Source organism: Osmerus eperlanus, chromosome 21 (assembly GCF_963692335.1).
Source record: "Osmerus eperlanus chromosome 21, fOsmEpe2.1, whole genome shotgun sequence".
Taxonomy (NCBI): domain Eukaryota; kingdom Metazoa; phylum Chordata; class Actinopteri; order Osmeriformes; family Osmeridae; genus Osmerus; species Osmerus eperlanus.
Genome location: NC_085038.1, coordinates 4,723,822 through 4,739,910, shown reverse-complemented (window position 1 = coordinate 4,739,910; position 16,089 = coordinate 4,723,822). Strand labels below are relative to the sequence as shown.

Below are 16,089 nucleotides of genomic sequence, written 5' to 3'. Positions count from 1 at the left end.
GGAAACCTTCTGATTACTAGCCCGATTCCCTCACCGCTCAGCCACCTGACTCCCTACATGCGTGTGCGTGCGTGTCTTTACCACATGACTTACACGGGAAAGTTGTTAATGGGAAAAAGAAACCTGGTCCCTAATTGCTTTCTGGCGGCAACCTGTACTGGCCTGGGTGTGCATAAAAGGCAGATGGGAATCCTAATGAGTCCGTGTGACCCTACAGTGGGAGGTGGATGCTGGGATTAAGGAAATACACCTGCAGCCTAAGGAATGTGCGGGGCGGGTGGGGGTTATAATATAACTGCGTTTCTTTCTCATTATCCGATTATTGCTTTTCTACTCTTTCTTTTCCAAATTTAAATTGGAAGTTCTTTTTGGTTTCTTTTCTTTTTACCTTCACCCACAGTTCTGAGTTACTCCTTTCCCACACCCTGTGGTGGCTTCACATTCACCCAGATTGGGGCTATTCACAATCACAGAGAACTGGGGGCATGTAGATGGGCTACCATCTGGGGGGTCAGGTGGCTGAGCGGTGAGGGAGTCGGGCTATTAATCAGAAGGTTGTTGGTTCGATTCCCAGCCGTGCCCAGCCGTGCCAAATGACGTTGTGTCCTTGGGCAAGGCACTTCACCCTACTTGCCTCGGGGAGAATGTCCTTGTACTTACTGTAAGTCGCTCTGGATAAGAGCGTCTGCTAAATGACTAAATGTAAATGACTAAATGTAAATGTCTAAATGTAAACTCCTGTTGAAAATGGCTAGATAACAAGACAATCTCTCAGACACACTTACATAGATGTGCTCTCAGTAGGATGATTTGAGGATGAGGTGGGGACATGGGGGAAAGGAGGAGGTGGGCTTTTTCTTGTCCTCTTGTCACCAGGGCACAGATTATAACTTCAATATTTCATAAAAATAAAAATAAATCATTGTGTGGTAGGTGTTCATTTATCAACCATGATTCCCCAATGGTGTGACTCATTGAGTCGTGTAGTAGTGCTAAAGATGAGGAAGAGTATGGTGATGAGGTGGAGATGGAGGGGAAGACTGCTTAGGTCTTCTGATGAACCAGATCTTCCAATTTAGAGGACTTGATAAGATATGTTGAATTTCCATGTACAAAGTGAATTCCAACTTGGAAATTTGAAAAAGCGAACACCCCTCTTACTGCACATACTGTACAGATGGAGGAGAATGGGTTCCTCATCCTTCGTCTTGATCCTAATTCTCTCTCTCTCCCTCTCTCTCCCTCTCTCACTCTTCCTCTCTCTGCTTGACAAGACCTGCCAGTGGATTCCCAATTAGCATTCCGTAGCGGTCTCTGTAGGATTTGCATATCCAAATGCCCTGGGAATGAGAAAATACTGGAATTAGTGGAATCAGTAGGACCCCCAGAGCTGCCCGATATGAACCCTGATTGAATTTCCCTCTGTGTGTCATTTTTTTCTGTCAATGCAATTCCTTGTTTGAGTTTATTTATTTATTTAGTTACAATTTCCCTTCTCCCTCCACCCCTTGCGGTAAAGCTATTATTTCCAGCTTCTTAGAGTATTAAGTAAATTGTGCTATCATCTTTCTATTTCCCTGCTGGGACGTTGGGGAGGCAATCTGCAATGGTTATTACCATCTTCTGGTAAAGCTTCGGGGAGGGGGAAAAGGTGGAGCGAGGGGTTGCAGAGAGAGAAATAGGGAGAGAGGATAAACGGAGGGAGTGAAGGGAGATTTACATTTAGTAATTTAGCAGACGCTCTTATCCAGAGCGACTTACAGTAAGTACAGGGACATTCCCCCCGAGGCAAGTAGGGTGAAGTGCCTTGCCCAAGGACACAACGTCATTTTGGCACGGCCGGGAATCGAACTGGCAACCTTCAGATTAGTAGCCCGACTCCCTCACCGCTCAGCCATCTGACTCCCACATGGAGTCAGATGGCTTTCCTCCCTCTTCTCTCCCAGATGGAGAGAAGAGGGAGGAAAATAAAGGGAGACGGAGAGGGAAGGAGGAGGAAGGTAGCGAGAGGAGGGAGAAGGGTGAGGAAAATGAGGACAGGGGAGAGTGGGAGTTTGGTAGGGTCAGTAATGCTGACTTTGCACATTATGAGTGAATGGAAATTTCAAACTGCATGCATGCAGAGCTGTAATTGCATTTCATACCGCACTATCTCTATGTTAATGATAAAATTGTTTACTTGCGAAAGAAGAGAGTATGAATTCATTTTCCGGCACACTGGCTCTTTCTTTTGCTCGTTCATGGAAGCACACACACTCCCACAATTGCACGATAAACACACATACAAAATCTGAAACCATATTTAGGCCATGGGGGTAACTTTGCCTGGTATTTGCCCCATTTAGTCTGTCCATACACAGTAGTGGCTAATTACCCTCCATCATATCAGTGATCACATAATGGATGCTCCGGTGAGGAAAATAATGTGTGATTTGTGGCTTTGTTGACTCTCTGTCTCTCTCTTTCTCTGTCTTACTCTCTTTCTTACCCTCACATAATTACATTTCCTAATGTGGATGCAGAGAGCTCTATCAGCCTGACAAGATTGCATCTAATGTTGGTGTTCCTAACATTTTTGTTTCAATGTTTTGTTTTCACTGTGGTTCTCTAATTCCTGGATAATGCACCAGACACACTTTTTCCCACTGCAGTGTGGAGACACTGCAGCTGTTATCTCACATTCTTAATGTGTTTGTCTCTACAGCTCCCTGTCAGACATCAATCTTGCTATTGATCAGTTATCTGCTCGGTTGATGCGCGCGATATGATATTGTACATTGAACTCGATAAGACATTCAGCACCAGTTCTCTTTCCTCCAATAACTCTCTCTCTCTCTTTCTCTTCTCGCTTTTTCTGTTTGTCCAGCATGTAAACCAGGCTTCTACAAGGCCTATGCTGGTAACATCAAGTGTTCCAAGTGTCCTCCTCACAGCTCCAGCCACGACCAGGCTGCCACCGTCTGCCATTGTGAAAAAGGCTTCTACCGGGCTGCCAAAGACCCCTCTACAATGGCCTGCACTAGTCAGTTCACCTACAAATTACACTGTGTTTCTTCTTCTTCTCTGACTCTTTACGTCTCTTGTTACCAAAGTTAGGCAACACAGAGGCCACCACGAACACTAAAAGCTATCGAGATAAAAGGCTGAAAATATAGTGGTTGAACAGGGAAAGCCCCTTGTCCTCCTCATGTTGGAGAATAGAAGGGGTATTTGTTATGTTGTTGTCACATTGAGTTGTTACAGAAGTGGATGTGCTCTCTGGTTATATATCCTGTTTTCTATTTGAACCAATCAGGATATTTCATACAAACTCAAGTCTGAAGGAAAAGAAATTACTCAGTGGAGTGTCATGACTTTTTCACTTGCATGTTAGTGATCAAGATGCCAACAATATTTCTGGGAAAATATAACATTTTACAGTCATCTTTCCAGACAAGTGATAAAAAAGAGTTCCCTGTAGGATGACATCACTTCCTTGCCTCCCTCCAGGGTCCCCCTCAGCCCCCAGGCACCTGGTGTCCCTCATCAACGAGACCGCCCTCTTTTTGCAGTGGGCCCCGCCCAGCGACATGGGCGGCAGGAAGGACCTGACGTACAACGTCCTGTGTCAGCGCTGCCCAGGTAGCGGGGTCTGCGAGCCCTGCGAGGTGGACCTGCGCTTCTTGCCGCGACCGCTGGGCCTGACAGAAACATCCGTGGTGGTGCTGGACTTTGCCGTTCACGCCAACTACACCTTCCACGTGGAGGCGATCAACGGTGTGTCGGGGCTGGGCCAGACGGAACGCTCGCTGGCCAACATCACCGTCACCACTGACCAGACTGGTGAGTACGCCGGCGCCTTGTGTGGATGACTCATCTTCTTGTTCACCTGCTTAGCACGAGCATCGTTTTTTTTTACAAAGCGAGCAGTGATTTAGAGTTCCATAGCAACCTCATTGAGTGGTTTTAGTTGTTCCTTCGCAATGTGGATGGAGGGTCTCAAATTTACTTTCCAATGTTATTTTTCCTGAACTGTATTCCGTTCTTTTTTTATCAACTGACACAGTTGCTTGTCTTCTCTATAAATTGTGGCACAGCATCTATTGCTGCAGTGCAGCAGCCTGCTCCTCTCCTGTGGCTGTTTAGTTGTGGATGATGATGTTGTTAGGGATGTAATTGGTAGGGATTTACCCCGGGGCTGTATGGGCCTCACTCGCACCCACAGGGCTCTGCTCTCTCTCACTGTCCTTCTATGTCTCTCACTCTCTCTCGCCCTCCCTCTCTTTCTATATTTTTGCCCACTCTCTCCTTTTCTCTGCTAATGAGACGGACATGTGGACTGACCCTGTGTCTAATGTAGGGCCTGACTGTCTGAAGGGTCTGTCAGTCTGTAAGGCTGGAGGAAATAAACTATTATAACATCCTTAGTATACAAAGAAACTTGAGGAGTTGAACCATTTCACATACAGGGAGGGGAATTCTTTTGAGATAGTTTTCTGTCCCCTTCTGTATGTGCTGGACGAACTGGGTTTTTGATATTCAGATGTAGACACTCCGGCCTTGTTTGGTATGCAGGATGAATGCTACCCTTTATACAATTTCAAGGTTTAGCTATGAGTGCAGTTCACAAAGGCTGGCAAAAGGTGTGTTCAAATCACAGCCACTTTTCAATTGATGCTGTTTGGTGGACTCTCGGCAGTAGCTAGTGAGCGTTGGAGCTGACATTAATGTGGGTTAGAACACCCAGAGCACCCTGTGAGAGCCAAGAAAGATGATGGGATTTTGTATTTTTTTCATTAAATGTAAATATTCTCTCTGGAGGCTGAGAAACAGCTTGCCTTTTCCATCGGGGTGTGTGTCTTTTTTGTGGGGGAGTGGTGGAATTGACTCGTCAAAATGGGGCTGTCAGCTCGCCCTAGTCTGCAGCTGCAACTGGAACGTCAGAAAACTCTCATTACCAAACAGACTGGCAGGCTGCTCAGCTTGGGGAGTCACACACCACACACACACCACACACACACACACACACACACCACACACACACACACACACACAGACACACACACACCACACACACACCACACACACACCACACACACCACACACACACCACACACACACCACACACACACCACACACACACCACACACACCACACACACACCACACACCCACCACACACACACACACACAACACACACACACACCACACACACACCACACACACACCACACACACACACCACACACAGACAGGAATGCTGGCAGACACACACAAACAAATAGTGCTTCTGATCGTATGTTTGCCACCTAGCTGTATGCTGCCTCAGTTGGAAAGTTTTGCTTTAAGAACTATTCCAGAAGTTAGTTAGTTAGTCGAATATGAGACAGACTTGTTGCATCATAGTCGTAAAAGTTGTTTTGTTTCTATGATGGATCGGTCATTGATTAATAAATTATTGATCACAGAGAAACAAACAAATTACATTTGACTGGGGTTTCATCCAGAACACATTAAACTAGGGTTTGTTTTAGTCTCAGGCATTTATCATATGCAAATTGAATATTAATGGCTCATTATGCTTTTAATTATGCAAAGTTTATTCAAACAATACTCCTAATGAATTCTCCTTCGCTGTTGCATGTGGTCTGTGTACACTCGATAAATTGTTTTTTAAGACCATGCCATCAATTATGTCCCAAAATATATTCAGTGTGTACATTAGGATTACATGATAATTTAAGGATAGTCCATCAATATATGATTGAAATAATACATATAATAATGTTCAGGATTACTATGGGGATTAGTATTTAAAAATATAAATGTATTTTAGTGTTGCGTGTTAGTAATTAGCACTACTGAATTTGAATCAAGTTAAGATTGCATTGAGTCAGTTGAAGTGAATCGATCCTTTGTGCTTAAACCTCTGCATTCTGCATTAGAGAGCAGTAGTACAGTCCTAATGAATGTACATCTTAAAGATACTCTACAATACATTGTGCTACCTTTTCCTTCAGCTCTGTTATTGTGGTGCTTTCTGGGACTGGATCTTTCCTCTGTTCTCTCCTCCTGTGCTGGGAATAAGGCCACCTTCTATTTTTATGATCAGCTACTGGGGGAGATATGCTCTCGGGGGACATCTTTTCTCTACCTCTCCCTCCTGTGCTTTTGCCCTAGGTGGACACGTGTGTGATACACTCACAAGCATGCGAGCACATGCACACGCATGCATGCACACATACCCCCGCGCACGCACACAAGCAGGCATGTGCACACACACACACATACATAACTGCACATACTCACACAGTGTGTGTACAGCAGACAGTGTATGTATGCTCTCTTTCTAGTCTCTGCTCTACTGTCGGCACACAAGTAAAATCATCCAACCAATCAGGAGGGAGCATGTGCATTGGAGAGATCCATCCAACCTATCAGGAGGGAGCATGTGCATTGGAGATATACATCCAACCTATGAGGAGGGAGCATGTGCATTGGAGAGATCCATCCAACCTATGACGAGGGAGCATGTGCATTGGAGATATACATCCAACCTATGAGGAGGGAGCATGTGCATTGGAGAGATCCATCCAACCTATGAGGAGGGAGCATGTGCATTGGAGAGATCCATCCAACCTATGAGGAGGGAGCATGTGCATTGGAGAGATCCATCCAACCTATGAGGAGGGAGCATGTGCATTGGAGAGATCCATCCAACCTATGAGGAGGGAGCATGTGCATTGGAGAGATCCATCCAACCTATGAGGAGGGAGCATGTGCATTGGAGAGATCCATCTAACCTATGAGGAGGGAGCATGTGCATTGGAGAGATCCATCCACCATGTGTTACTTTTCAACCCTTAAAAATAAATGGATCAATGGATTTGGTTTAGTCTCTTTCAGCTTTGGTGATCCACTATACTTGGATGGCTCCGGACTGATCATTATTTCTTTATCGTTCAGCCGTGTCTTGGGATCCATACAATCCAGATTGATTAATCCCCCTCAGAGTCCATGGGAAGGCCTTTAAGCTGAGGGGAGAGCTAATTAGAATTCAGATGAAGGTCGAGGCCTCGGTAATGAGTTTCCATTAGCTCGTCTTTAGGTTTAAACAGATTCATCGAACCATTCAACCATACTACTGCTGACTGAGGAGGAGCTGCGAAATATCAAAGTTAAAGACACATTGGAATGTCTTGAATAGTTTAGCATTATATTGCAATGCATTGTATTATATTGCAATGTATTGTACTTTGTTGTAGTGTATTGTACTTTGTTGTGAGGAGCCCAGCCTAACCATGTTGCGTTTAGAGAAAACTTTGTTGCCTTCTCAATGTCTGAATGTTATTTGAATCACATTAGGCCTACATCTTAATGGTTTGACCAAGGCCTCGTTTGCATTTCAGGCATTAGAGTCCAGACAGGATGGAATTATCGAGGAAAGTACAACAGCTAGCGAGAGCATGATTAGTCCTGATCCCTGCAGACCGCAATCATTTTTCATTTTCTCTTTCTTCTCCTCTGCCCCTCTATCACTTTTTCAAATCCCTCCTTCTTCTGTACATGTCTGCTTGCTTCCCCTCTCACCGCCTCCCTATGTCCTTCCTCCATCTCTCATCATTCTAACTCGTTCCTTTACCCTCTTTCTTTCGTCTTTGAACTCACTCAGTCTCTCCCTACCTCCATTACTCACTATCTCTTTCCCGGCCCGTCCCTCCCTCCCTCTCCCTCCCCATGTCTCCTCCACCTCTTACAAGCCCTAGATTTGCATAGCAGTATTAACAGTTAGAGTCATTACTCTAACACATGCTGTTATTACCCAGGTGGCAGCTCAGCTATGCCCTGAGTGAATATTTACCTGGGAGAAATTCAATCAAGTCTGCTACGTCTAGGCGCACACACACACGCACCCCCCCCCCCCCACACACACACACAGAAATACACACGCTTACACAAAAGCAAGCACACAAACACATGTTTTGCCTGTCTTACACACACACACACACACACACACATTTAGACCTGCACACACACCCACATGCAATCAGCTGCAGAAATATAATTTTCACAAACACAATAAAATGTCATCACCTTTCTGTCTCAGAGTAAATGCCTGTTTCTGTTTTCTAATAAATGTTTAAGCGCTATTCCCAAATATCTATATAGGTGTATAAGTGTGTACTGTCCTACTATATTACATACTATGTCTGATATATGATTGTCCTGCACCACACTTAACAGACAGAAAATCATCCACAGATTTTAAGGGTTGGCTATGCTGAATATTGTCAAAACGTGTCCCGGTGTTCAGGTCCCTCTTTGGTGGGTGTGGTACGTATGGACTGGTCCTCCCAAAATAGTATCGCCCTCTCCTGGACAGAGGTGGAGCAGCTTGCACTGGTGATTCTGGACTATGAGATCAAATACTATGAGAAGGTATGTGCTGTGTACCATGTTTATCTTCTAAGTCTACTGTCAACAGACCAAAGTCTACTAAATCTAGTCTTAGTCTACTGAGTCTAGTAAATAAACACTACTACCACAGAACACAACCATACACTCTAAGCACTTCAAATAGGTTTATGTTAAATGCAGAGGTCTGTACCAAGACTGTCTATGATCAGAGCTAAAAGTACAGATATCCAGAGAAAATAATTAGAATTCACTTTACATTATTGCTTTAGAAAAGGGCTCTGAGCTGCAAGCACGACTGGCCTAACCTGTTTAGTTGTGTGTACTTGCATGTTATTACCATAGTATTATATATGTTATGTGTTGTATTGTGGCGTGTCTCCCACCAGGAGCAGGAACAGCTGAGCTACTCGTCGACACGCACCAAGACCCCCAGCGTGGTGGTAACAGGCCTCCATCCCTCCACCCTCTACGTGTTCCACGTGCGCGCTCGCACCACCACTGGCTTCACCGCCTACAGCCCCAAGTTTGAGTTTTCTACCGCAGCAGAGAGTAAGCCCAGAGGCAATGTGTGTGTGTGTGTGTGTGTGTGTGTGAGAGAGTGATTAGGTGTTTGTTTGGCTGTGCTTTGGAAAAAAGGGGATTTGTGTGTGTGTGTGTGTTATACATAGTGTGGCTCTGCTCTCTCCCCAGGCTCGGAAATGGTGGCTGATCAGGGTCAGGTGCTGGTGGTTGTCACGGCAGCAGTGGGCGGCTTTTCTTTATTGGTCATCCTGACTCTTTTCCTTCTCATCACTGGACGGTATGAGATACTGCAACTAAACTGTCTTTCTCTCTCTCTCACTCACTCTTTCTGTCCCAGTCTTTCAGTATGTCTCTCGTTCTGTCTATATTTCTCTTGTTCAGTCTTTATTTCTCTCTCAGTCTATTTCTCTTTTACCCAATAGTTTTTCCTCTCTCCCAATATCATACTCTCTCTCTCTCTCTCTCTCTCTCTCTCTCTCTCTCTCTCTCTCTCTCTCTCTCTCTCTCTCTCTCTCTCTCTCTCTCTCTCTCTCTCTCTCTCTCTCTGTGTGTCTCCCTCTTTAACCATCTCTTATTATCTCGAAGTGTGATCCAATTCAATCGAGCGTCTCTTAATGGACACCGTGGCCACCAAGCAGTCGTTCTCATTTTCCGATTGGCTGAGCCTCTTTTCCACCTAATTACCCTGCATGCAGTGCTTCTGCCGGCTGTCTCCTCCCATTGGCTCTCTGTAAATAGAGGGGACACAGACTGTCAGGCTACTGTCAGACCCAGGGCACAGAAACACACATCACCTCTCCCTGGGATGTAAACAGACACATGGTAGCCCACAACTGTAACTAAACAGACACATGGTAGCCCACAACTGTAACTAAACAGACACATGGTAGCCCACAACTGTAACTAAACAGACACACAGTAGCCTACGACTGGCATTAAATGTACATGTGAACAGCGGCTAAAAAGGATTAAGTGTTTGAGTGTTCGAGACATACTATGGCAGGCAGTGCCTCTACATAAATAATTGCACAATCACTCTTCCATTCTGTTTTCTAAAGTGGGAGATATGAGTGCTATTGGTGCAGAGTGGGATGCTAATGTGAGAACCCCATGCCCCTCCCCCTCACTCCGTCTTTCACTATGTTGAACTACCAATTGCATGAAAGTTACTTCCCTCCCAACTTCCCTCACCAGGGAGTAAGCGGCATAAAAGCTACCAAACTGAAGACGTGGGGAAAATAGAATCAAAGTTTAAAAAAAAATATATATATAATAAAAATACAACAAAATAAAAGCAAGCCATGAAAGCATTGACTTGTGTCTGGAGAGAGGGGTGTGTCCTGCGGGGCAGTTTCTGACCTGTCTCTGACCCCCAATTTCTTGTTTCCTGTGTAAGGTGCCAGTGGTACATCAAGTCTAAGATGAAGTCTGCGGACAAGAGGAGGACGCATTATCACAGTGGACATGGTGAAACACAGTTCTGCATGTGGATATTTAATTTACATTGCAGTTTGTTCCATCTAAACAGCACAGTTCATACACTTCGCTCACAGATGAACTCTGACTCACATACACACACAAACACACACACACACAAACATACATGTTTAGCAAACCATCTGGTTAACACGAGGATAGATGAGCAGTGCAGAGAGTGTGTGTGTGTGTGTGTGTTTGTGTGTGTAAAATGATCCTGTTCTGCCTGCTGTCCCTGGCACACTGCATACTGAACATCATTCCCACTTTTAGAATACTGGAGCAGAATTAACATTCCCTTATACACCCAATTAGACTTTTAAATTATCCATGTGAATTGATTGTGGGTTTTAAGTGCTCTATAATAAAGCTTGCTGATTTGCTGCTTTTGAGGTGAACTCAGTTTCCATCTTGCTCACAGCTTACCATGATACTATTCCACTGCTTGGGCTTTATCACAGAAGACTACAGGTGTCAGAGATTTATTTACAGTTATTAACCAGATAAGCTGCCACACTACAATCCCTCAGCATGTCACAACACATTCTGAGACAAATCCAAAAAGATGAAAATAGGTTAATCTGTAGATCAGTTTTAGCCATTTAAACCGGATCAATCCAGACCTTCCTGAGTCTCAAGATGCCCTTAACAACTGTTACACAGACAACTTCTATAATTGTCCTCACTAGATGAGGTATTTACCTCCATATGCTCATTGTTTTCTGTCCTCTCCTGTCCAGTTCCCTTTCCTGGCATAAAGACATATGTGGATCCAGACACTTACGAAGACCCAACCCAGGCTGTCCACGAGTTTGCCAAGGAGATCGACCCCTCCCGCATACGCATAGAGAGAGTGATTGGAGCAGGTGAGGTCGAGAGTCACACGCCGGCATGCACTTGCACGCATGGAAATGCACGTAAAACACACACCTGCCTCTTCCTTCACTACTGAGGTAGAGGAGCTTCACCCGGAGCTGCTGCCGCCGTGTCGAACATACTCCGAATCGAAAGTGAGAAGAGACCAGATTAAAACCTATCCGCGCACAGCATCCTCCTCGCTGTGAGGGAAAGCCTCTGTGATGTTAAACAATCCCTTTTAATTTCACAGATCCCACAATAACCCCTCAGTCAGTCAGCCACCAGCCCCTTCAGTCAGCTCCGTTCCAAAGTCATTTATTTCAGCTTAGAGAAGCAAAAGGGAAGACATTAAACAGTTCCACTTCTGGAACAGAGAAGAAGTCGGTTTCCGTGGCGAGAGAAGCTGGTGATCCATAAAATAGAGCAGATTGTCTTTCTCTTTTCCAGGAGAGGATTTCTGAGGCAGGCCTCAGACTGTGGGCGCTCATGTTAAGTGACTGCCACCTGGTGGAGGTGTTATGCTACTGCACTGTACTGTATACCTAGGGGAATGACAGGAGCTTCTTTTGAATGTCAAAGGAATAATGCCCGCTCAATATAGATCTTCCTTCAATAGGCAAACCCTGTAACTTGTGTGAAGATGACTTAATGTTTGATATGTGCCTACGTGTGTGTGTGTGTGTGTGTGTGTGTGTGTGTGTGTGTAGGGGAGTTTGGGGAGGTGTGTAGCGGGCGCTTGCGTACCCCAGGGAAAAAGGAGATCTCCGTTGCCATCAAGACACTGAAGGGAGGATATGTGGAGCGGCAAAGATGGGACTTCCTGCGAGAGGCCAGCATTATGGGACAGTTTGACAACCCCAACATCATTAGGCTGGATGGAGTAGTCACCAAAAGTAAGTAGAAAATACTAACAAAATCCCTGAAAAATGTGATTGTTGGATCAGTCAGTGTGTGGGTGTAGTACATCTGAGAGTCAGTGTCTCACTTCACAGCATCTGATACGAGACCTGCATAATACTACTGATTCATACTACATCTGCTGGCTTGGCGTGCGTGGATGTGTGTGTCTCCTCCTCCTCCTCCCTCGTCCTCCTTCCCCTCAGCTTTATTCTCTCCGGCTCTCCACTTTTGTTCTCCCCACGGTTCCCGTTCAGCGTTCAGCTCACTTTCCTCCCAGCTGGAGGACTGTGATGATGGAAGCCCTGAGCTAACTAAGCCTGAGGCGGCATCCTCCCGCTGCAGGTCACTGCGGCCCCGCTGCTCCCATTAGGGAAGCCAGAAGCTTCAGTAGTCGCTGCTTCAGCAGGAGGTGTGAGGGTCGGACACTGCTCATTCACCTTCGCCCACTCAACGTCATGACCACACAGTAGACAATTTCTTTTATCGAGTGCAGAAACACACACAGCAGAGCAAGGCGGCTGGGGGGAGGGGAGTCAGATGGCTGAGTGGTTAGGGAATCGGGCTCGTAATCTGAAGGTTGCCAGTTCGATTCCCGGCCGTGCAAAATGACGGCACTTCACCCTACTTGCCTTGGGGGAATGTCCCTGTACTTACTGTAAGTCGCTCTGGATAAGAGCGTCTGCTAAATGACTAAATGTAAATGCAAGGAGCTCACACACATTCCTCCTCACTGAAGCGTCTTTGTCCTGTCTCCCAGGCAGGCCAGTGATGATCGTGGTGGAGTTCATGGAGAACGGAGCTTTGGACTCCTTCCTGAGGGTAAGCAACACACACCACTATGGTACACCATATCACTGGTGTTGCTGCGAACGTTGTGTCACAGAAATTGTACGTCACGTTATAATCGCTCATTGTTTCTTTCGTAACACATGCAATGTCTCTATGTCGTGTTCAGCGTCGAGGCGTGAGGATGTCGGCTTTCATTTCAGGGCCGCGTCCTTAAACGATGTTCTCTTGTGTCCCTCTGTGTGTGCGTGTGGTTGTCTCTGTCCATATCTGTGTGACACCTTGCCTTACCCCCCCCGCCCCCTGCCCCCCCCCGCCCCCTGCCCCCCCCCCCCCTAACAGAAACACGACGGCCACTTCACTGTGATCCAGCTGGTGGGCATGCTCCGTGGCATCGCCTCAGGCATGACCTACCTGTCAGACATGGGCTATGTGCACCGCGACCTGGCCGCGCGCAACATCCTGGTGGACGAGGCCCTGGTGTGCAAGGTGTCCGACTTCGGCCTGTCCAGGATTCTGGAAGATGACCCTGAGGCTGCATACACCGCCACGGTGACTAGATGGAGCCTGCACCACTACAGTACTAGATGGAGCCTGCACCACTACAGTACTAGATGGAGCCTGCACCACTACAGTACATTTACATTTAGTCATTTAGCAGACGCGCTTATCCAGAGCGACTTACAGTAAGTACAGGGACATTCCCCCCGAGGCAAGTAGGGTGAAGTGCCTTGCCCAAGGACACAACGTCATTTGACACAGCCAGGAATCGAACCAACAACCTTCAGATTACTAGCCCGATTCCCTAACCACTCAGCCACCTGACTCCCCTAGCCACCTGACTCCCCAGTAGAAACAGCGGCACCCAACCTCCTTCATTCGGATAAGAGACTCACCCTCGTGTTAGACTGCAGCTGTATTTCAATGAGGGTTGAACCTGGTTTCACCGACATCCTTGGTTGATTAGGCCAACCTTTTTACACAGGAACTACGGGGGGCAGGACATCAGGAATGAATCAGCATAGGTGCACTAGGTTGTATTTAGTTGTGGGCGTCATCAGAGGAAATGGAAATATTAGAAAGAGAAGGAATTAAGTTTATTCTTTTAATCTAGTTGGATTTCTTTTCCTTCCAGGGGGGTAAGATCCCTATCCGCTGGACCGCCCCCGAGGCCATCGCCTACAGGAAGTTCTCGTCCGCCAGTGACGCCTGGAGCTATGGAATTGTCATGTGGGAGGTGATGTCATACGGGGAGAGGCCCTACTGGGAGATGTCCAATCAGGATGTGAGTCAAGAGTTTATGATCTATTACTGTTTATCGCATGCTGAAATAGTGGTACTGAATCCAACCGGCAGCTCAGATATGAAACGTTATTTAATAGTCAAATGTGCAGCATTGTTCCACAAATGGAGCAATTTGATGTTTTTATCAGTGTGAAGCCAGTGTCATCCCATAAAGAGAAGCTGTCAGTGCTGGGGAGATATACTGTGCATACTCCCCCCCCCCCCCCTGCATACAATACACAGCACTTAAACGTGAAGCATCAACACAAAGCCCTCAATGTATTTGGGGACGGCTTCAGGATGTATTGGTCACATCGGGGGAATTGCAGAGACGGTCACATGTTCCTCAGCCCTGCCCTCCTGACCACAGGTGATCCTCTCTATTGAGGAGGGCTACCGTCTGCCCGCGCCCATGGGCTGCCCTGTGGCCCTGCACCAGCTGATGCTGCACTGCTGGCAGAAGGAGCGAGGCCAGAGGCCACACTTCACAGATGTGGTGTCCTTCCTGGACAAGCTGATACGTAACCCCAGCAGCCTGCTGCCTCTGGTGGAGAATGTCCGAAGGTACCAGCACTCACTCTTACATGCTCTAGAGCATTGGTTCCCAAACTGGGACCCCAGGGGTACGCAAAGTGGTTCAGGGGGTACGCGGGGAGAACATTTGATTTGCGTTTTCAAAGTCAAAAAAATAAATAAAAAACATGAATATAGACATGAATAGACATGAAATCTTAAATAGTCTGAATAGCCAAGTCGCATTGCCAAAAATACTCATGTATACCCATATTCAGCAAAATAATTACATTGCGAAAAATAGCTACAGGTAGTGACGTATAGTCAAAACAGGCACAACGGTTAGCTCCCTCGTCAGAATTTCACTTGCTGATAACCTGTCTCACTTGAAGTACAAATGTACTTCTGCTTGCACCCTGATCCAAGAACTCGTAAGAGCAACCTGGGTTGCTGTCACCGGCGGGTTAATCCTCGATTGTAAGGCCTACTGGTAGGCCTTACAATCGTGCTGCACGAACATGGACAAGTGTTTGAAAAGAGTTAATCCCCCGTCCAGAGAGACACCATCGGCTTCTACCAGTAGGCCTTACAATCGAGGATTAACCTGCCGGTGACAGCAACCCAGGTTGCTCTCACGAGTTCTTGGATCAGGGTGCAAGCAGAAGTACATTTGTTGCTAGCCAAGCTACTAGCATTGTGACAGTGAGTCTCATGCAGAGCTTCGACCTCCTGGTCGTATTGGTTTTATTGTTAATACAACTCTGTTTGATCTAAACTTCCATCCGAGTCCTCTGAAATCCCTTATAATTTCACAATTTCAAGTGTTATAGGCTGTATATGTGCACGGGGGGAGGGGGCGGGGCGGCGGTTACAAACATGAAGAAAAAAACGAGGGGGTACGTAGATGAAGATCGAATGTCTGAAGGGGTACGGGACTGTACAAAGTTTAGGAACCACTGCTCTAGAGAGTGGATGGATGGATGGAGTGGATGAGTGGAGATGGGTGTAATTACATCCCTACAGACATACATACATACATACATACATACATACATACATACATACAAACAGACAAAGTGCTCAACTATTTTTGTGTTGATGCCTGTATGTTTTTGCATTTATCGATTTAGTTTCCCAGAATCCCCAGAGGACATGCCTGACTACCCACTGTTCATCTCCATTGGTGATTGGCTGGACTCCATAAAGATGAGCCAATACAAGAACAGCTTCCTGGCAGCAGGGTACACAACCCTGGACTCTGTCTCTACCATGAGTATAGAGTGAGTGTGTTTGGGAGATTCCCAAACGTATGCTTGAAAAGTTCAGATTTTGAAACGAACATGTCAAATCCTCA

General features: G+C 46.2%; 1 protein-coding gene across 1 annotated transcript in view; it reads left to right on the top strand.

Moving 5' to 3' along the window:
- LOC134007140 (ephrin type-A receptor 6-like) overlaps positions 1 to 16,089 on the top strand; it is a 35,608-nt gene that overhangs the window by 17,471 nt on the left and 2,048 nt on the right. The window contains exons 6-18 of the mRNA XM_062446334.1: positions 2,867 to 3,022; positions 3,490 to 3,822; positions 8,293 to 8,417; positions 8,783 to 8,945; positions 9,087 to 9,195; positions 10,315 to 10,385; positions 11,135 to 11,260; positions 11,960 to 12,145; positions 12,910 to 12,971; positions 13,281 to 13,490; positions 14,074 to 14,223; positions 14,593 to 14,786; positions 15,866 to 16,015. Of these exons, the coding sequence (XP_062302318.1) occupies positions 2,867 to 3,022; positions 3,490 to 3,822; positions 8,293 to 8,417; positions 8,783 to 8,945; positions 9,087 to 9,195; positions 10,315 to 10,385; positions 11,135 to 11,260; positions 11,960 to 12,145; positions 12,910 to 12,971; positions 13,281 to 13,490; positions 14,074 to 14,223; positions 14,593 to 14,786; positions 15,866 to 16,015 (2,035 nt within the window). The remainder of the gene's footprint in view (positions 1 to 2,866; positions 3,023 to 3,489; positions 3,823 to 8,292; positions 8,418 to 8,782; positions 8,946 to 9,086; positions 9,196 to 10,314; positions 10,386 to 11,134; positions 11,261 to 11,959; positions 12,146 to 12,909; positions 12,972 to 13,280; positions 13,491 to 14,073; positions 14,224 to 14,592; positions 14,787 to 15,865; positions 16,016 to 16,089) is intronic.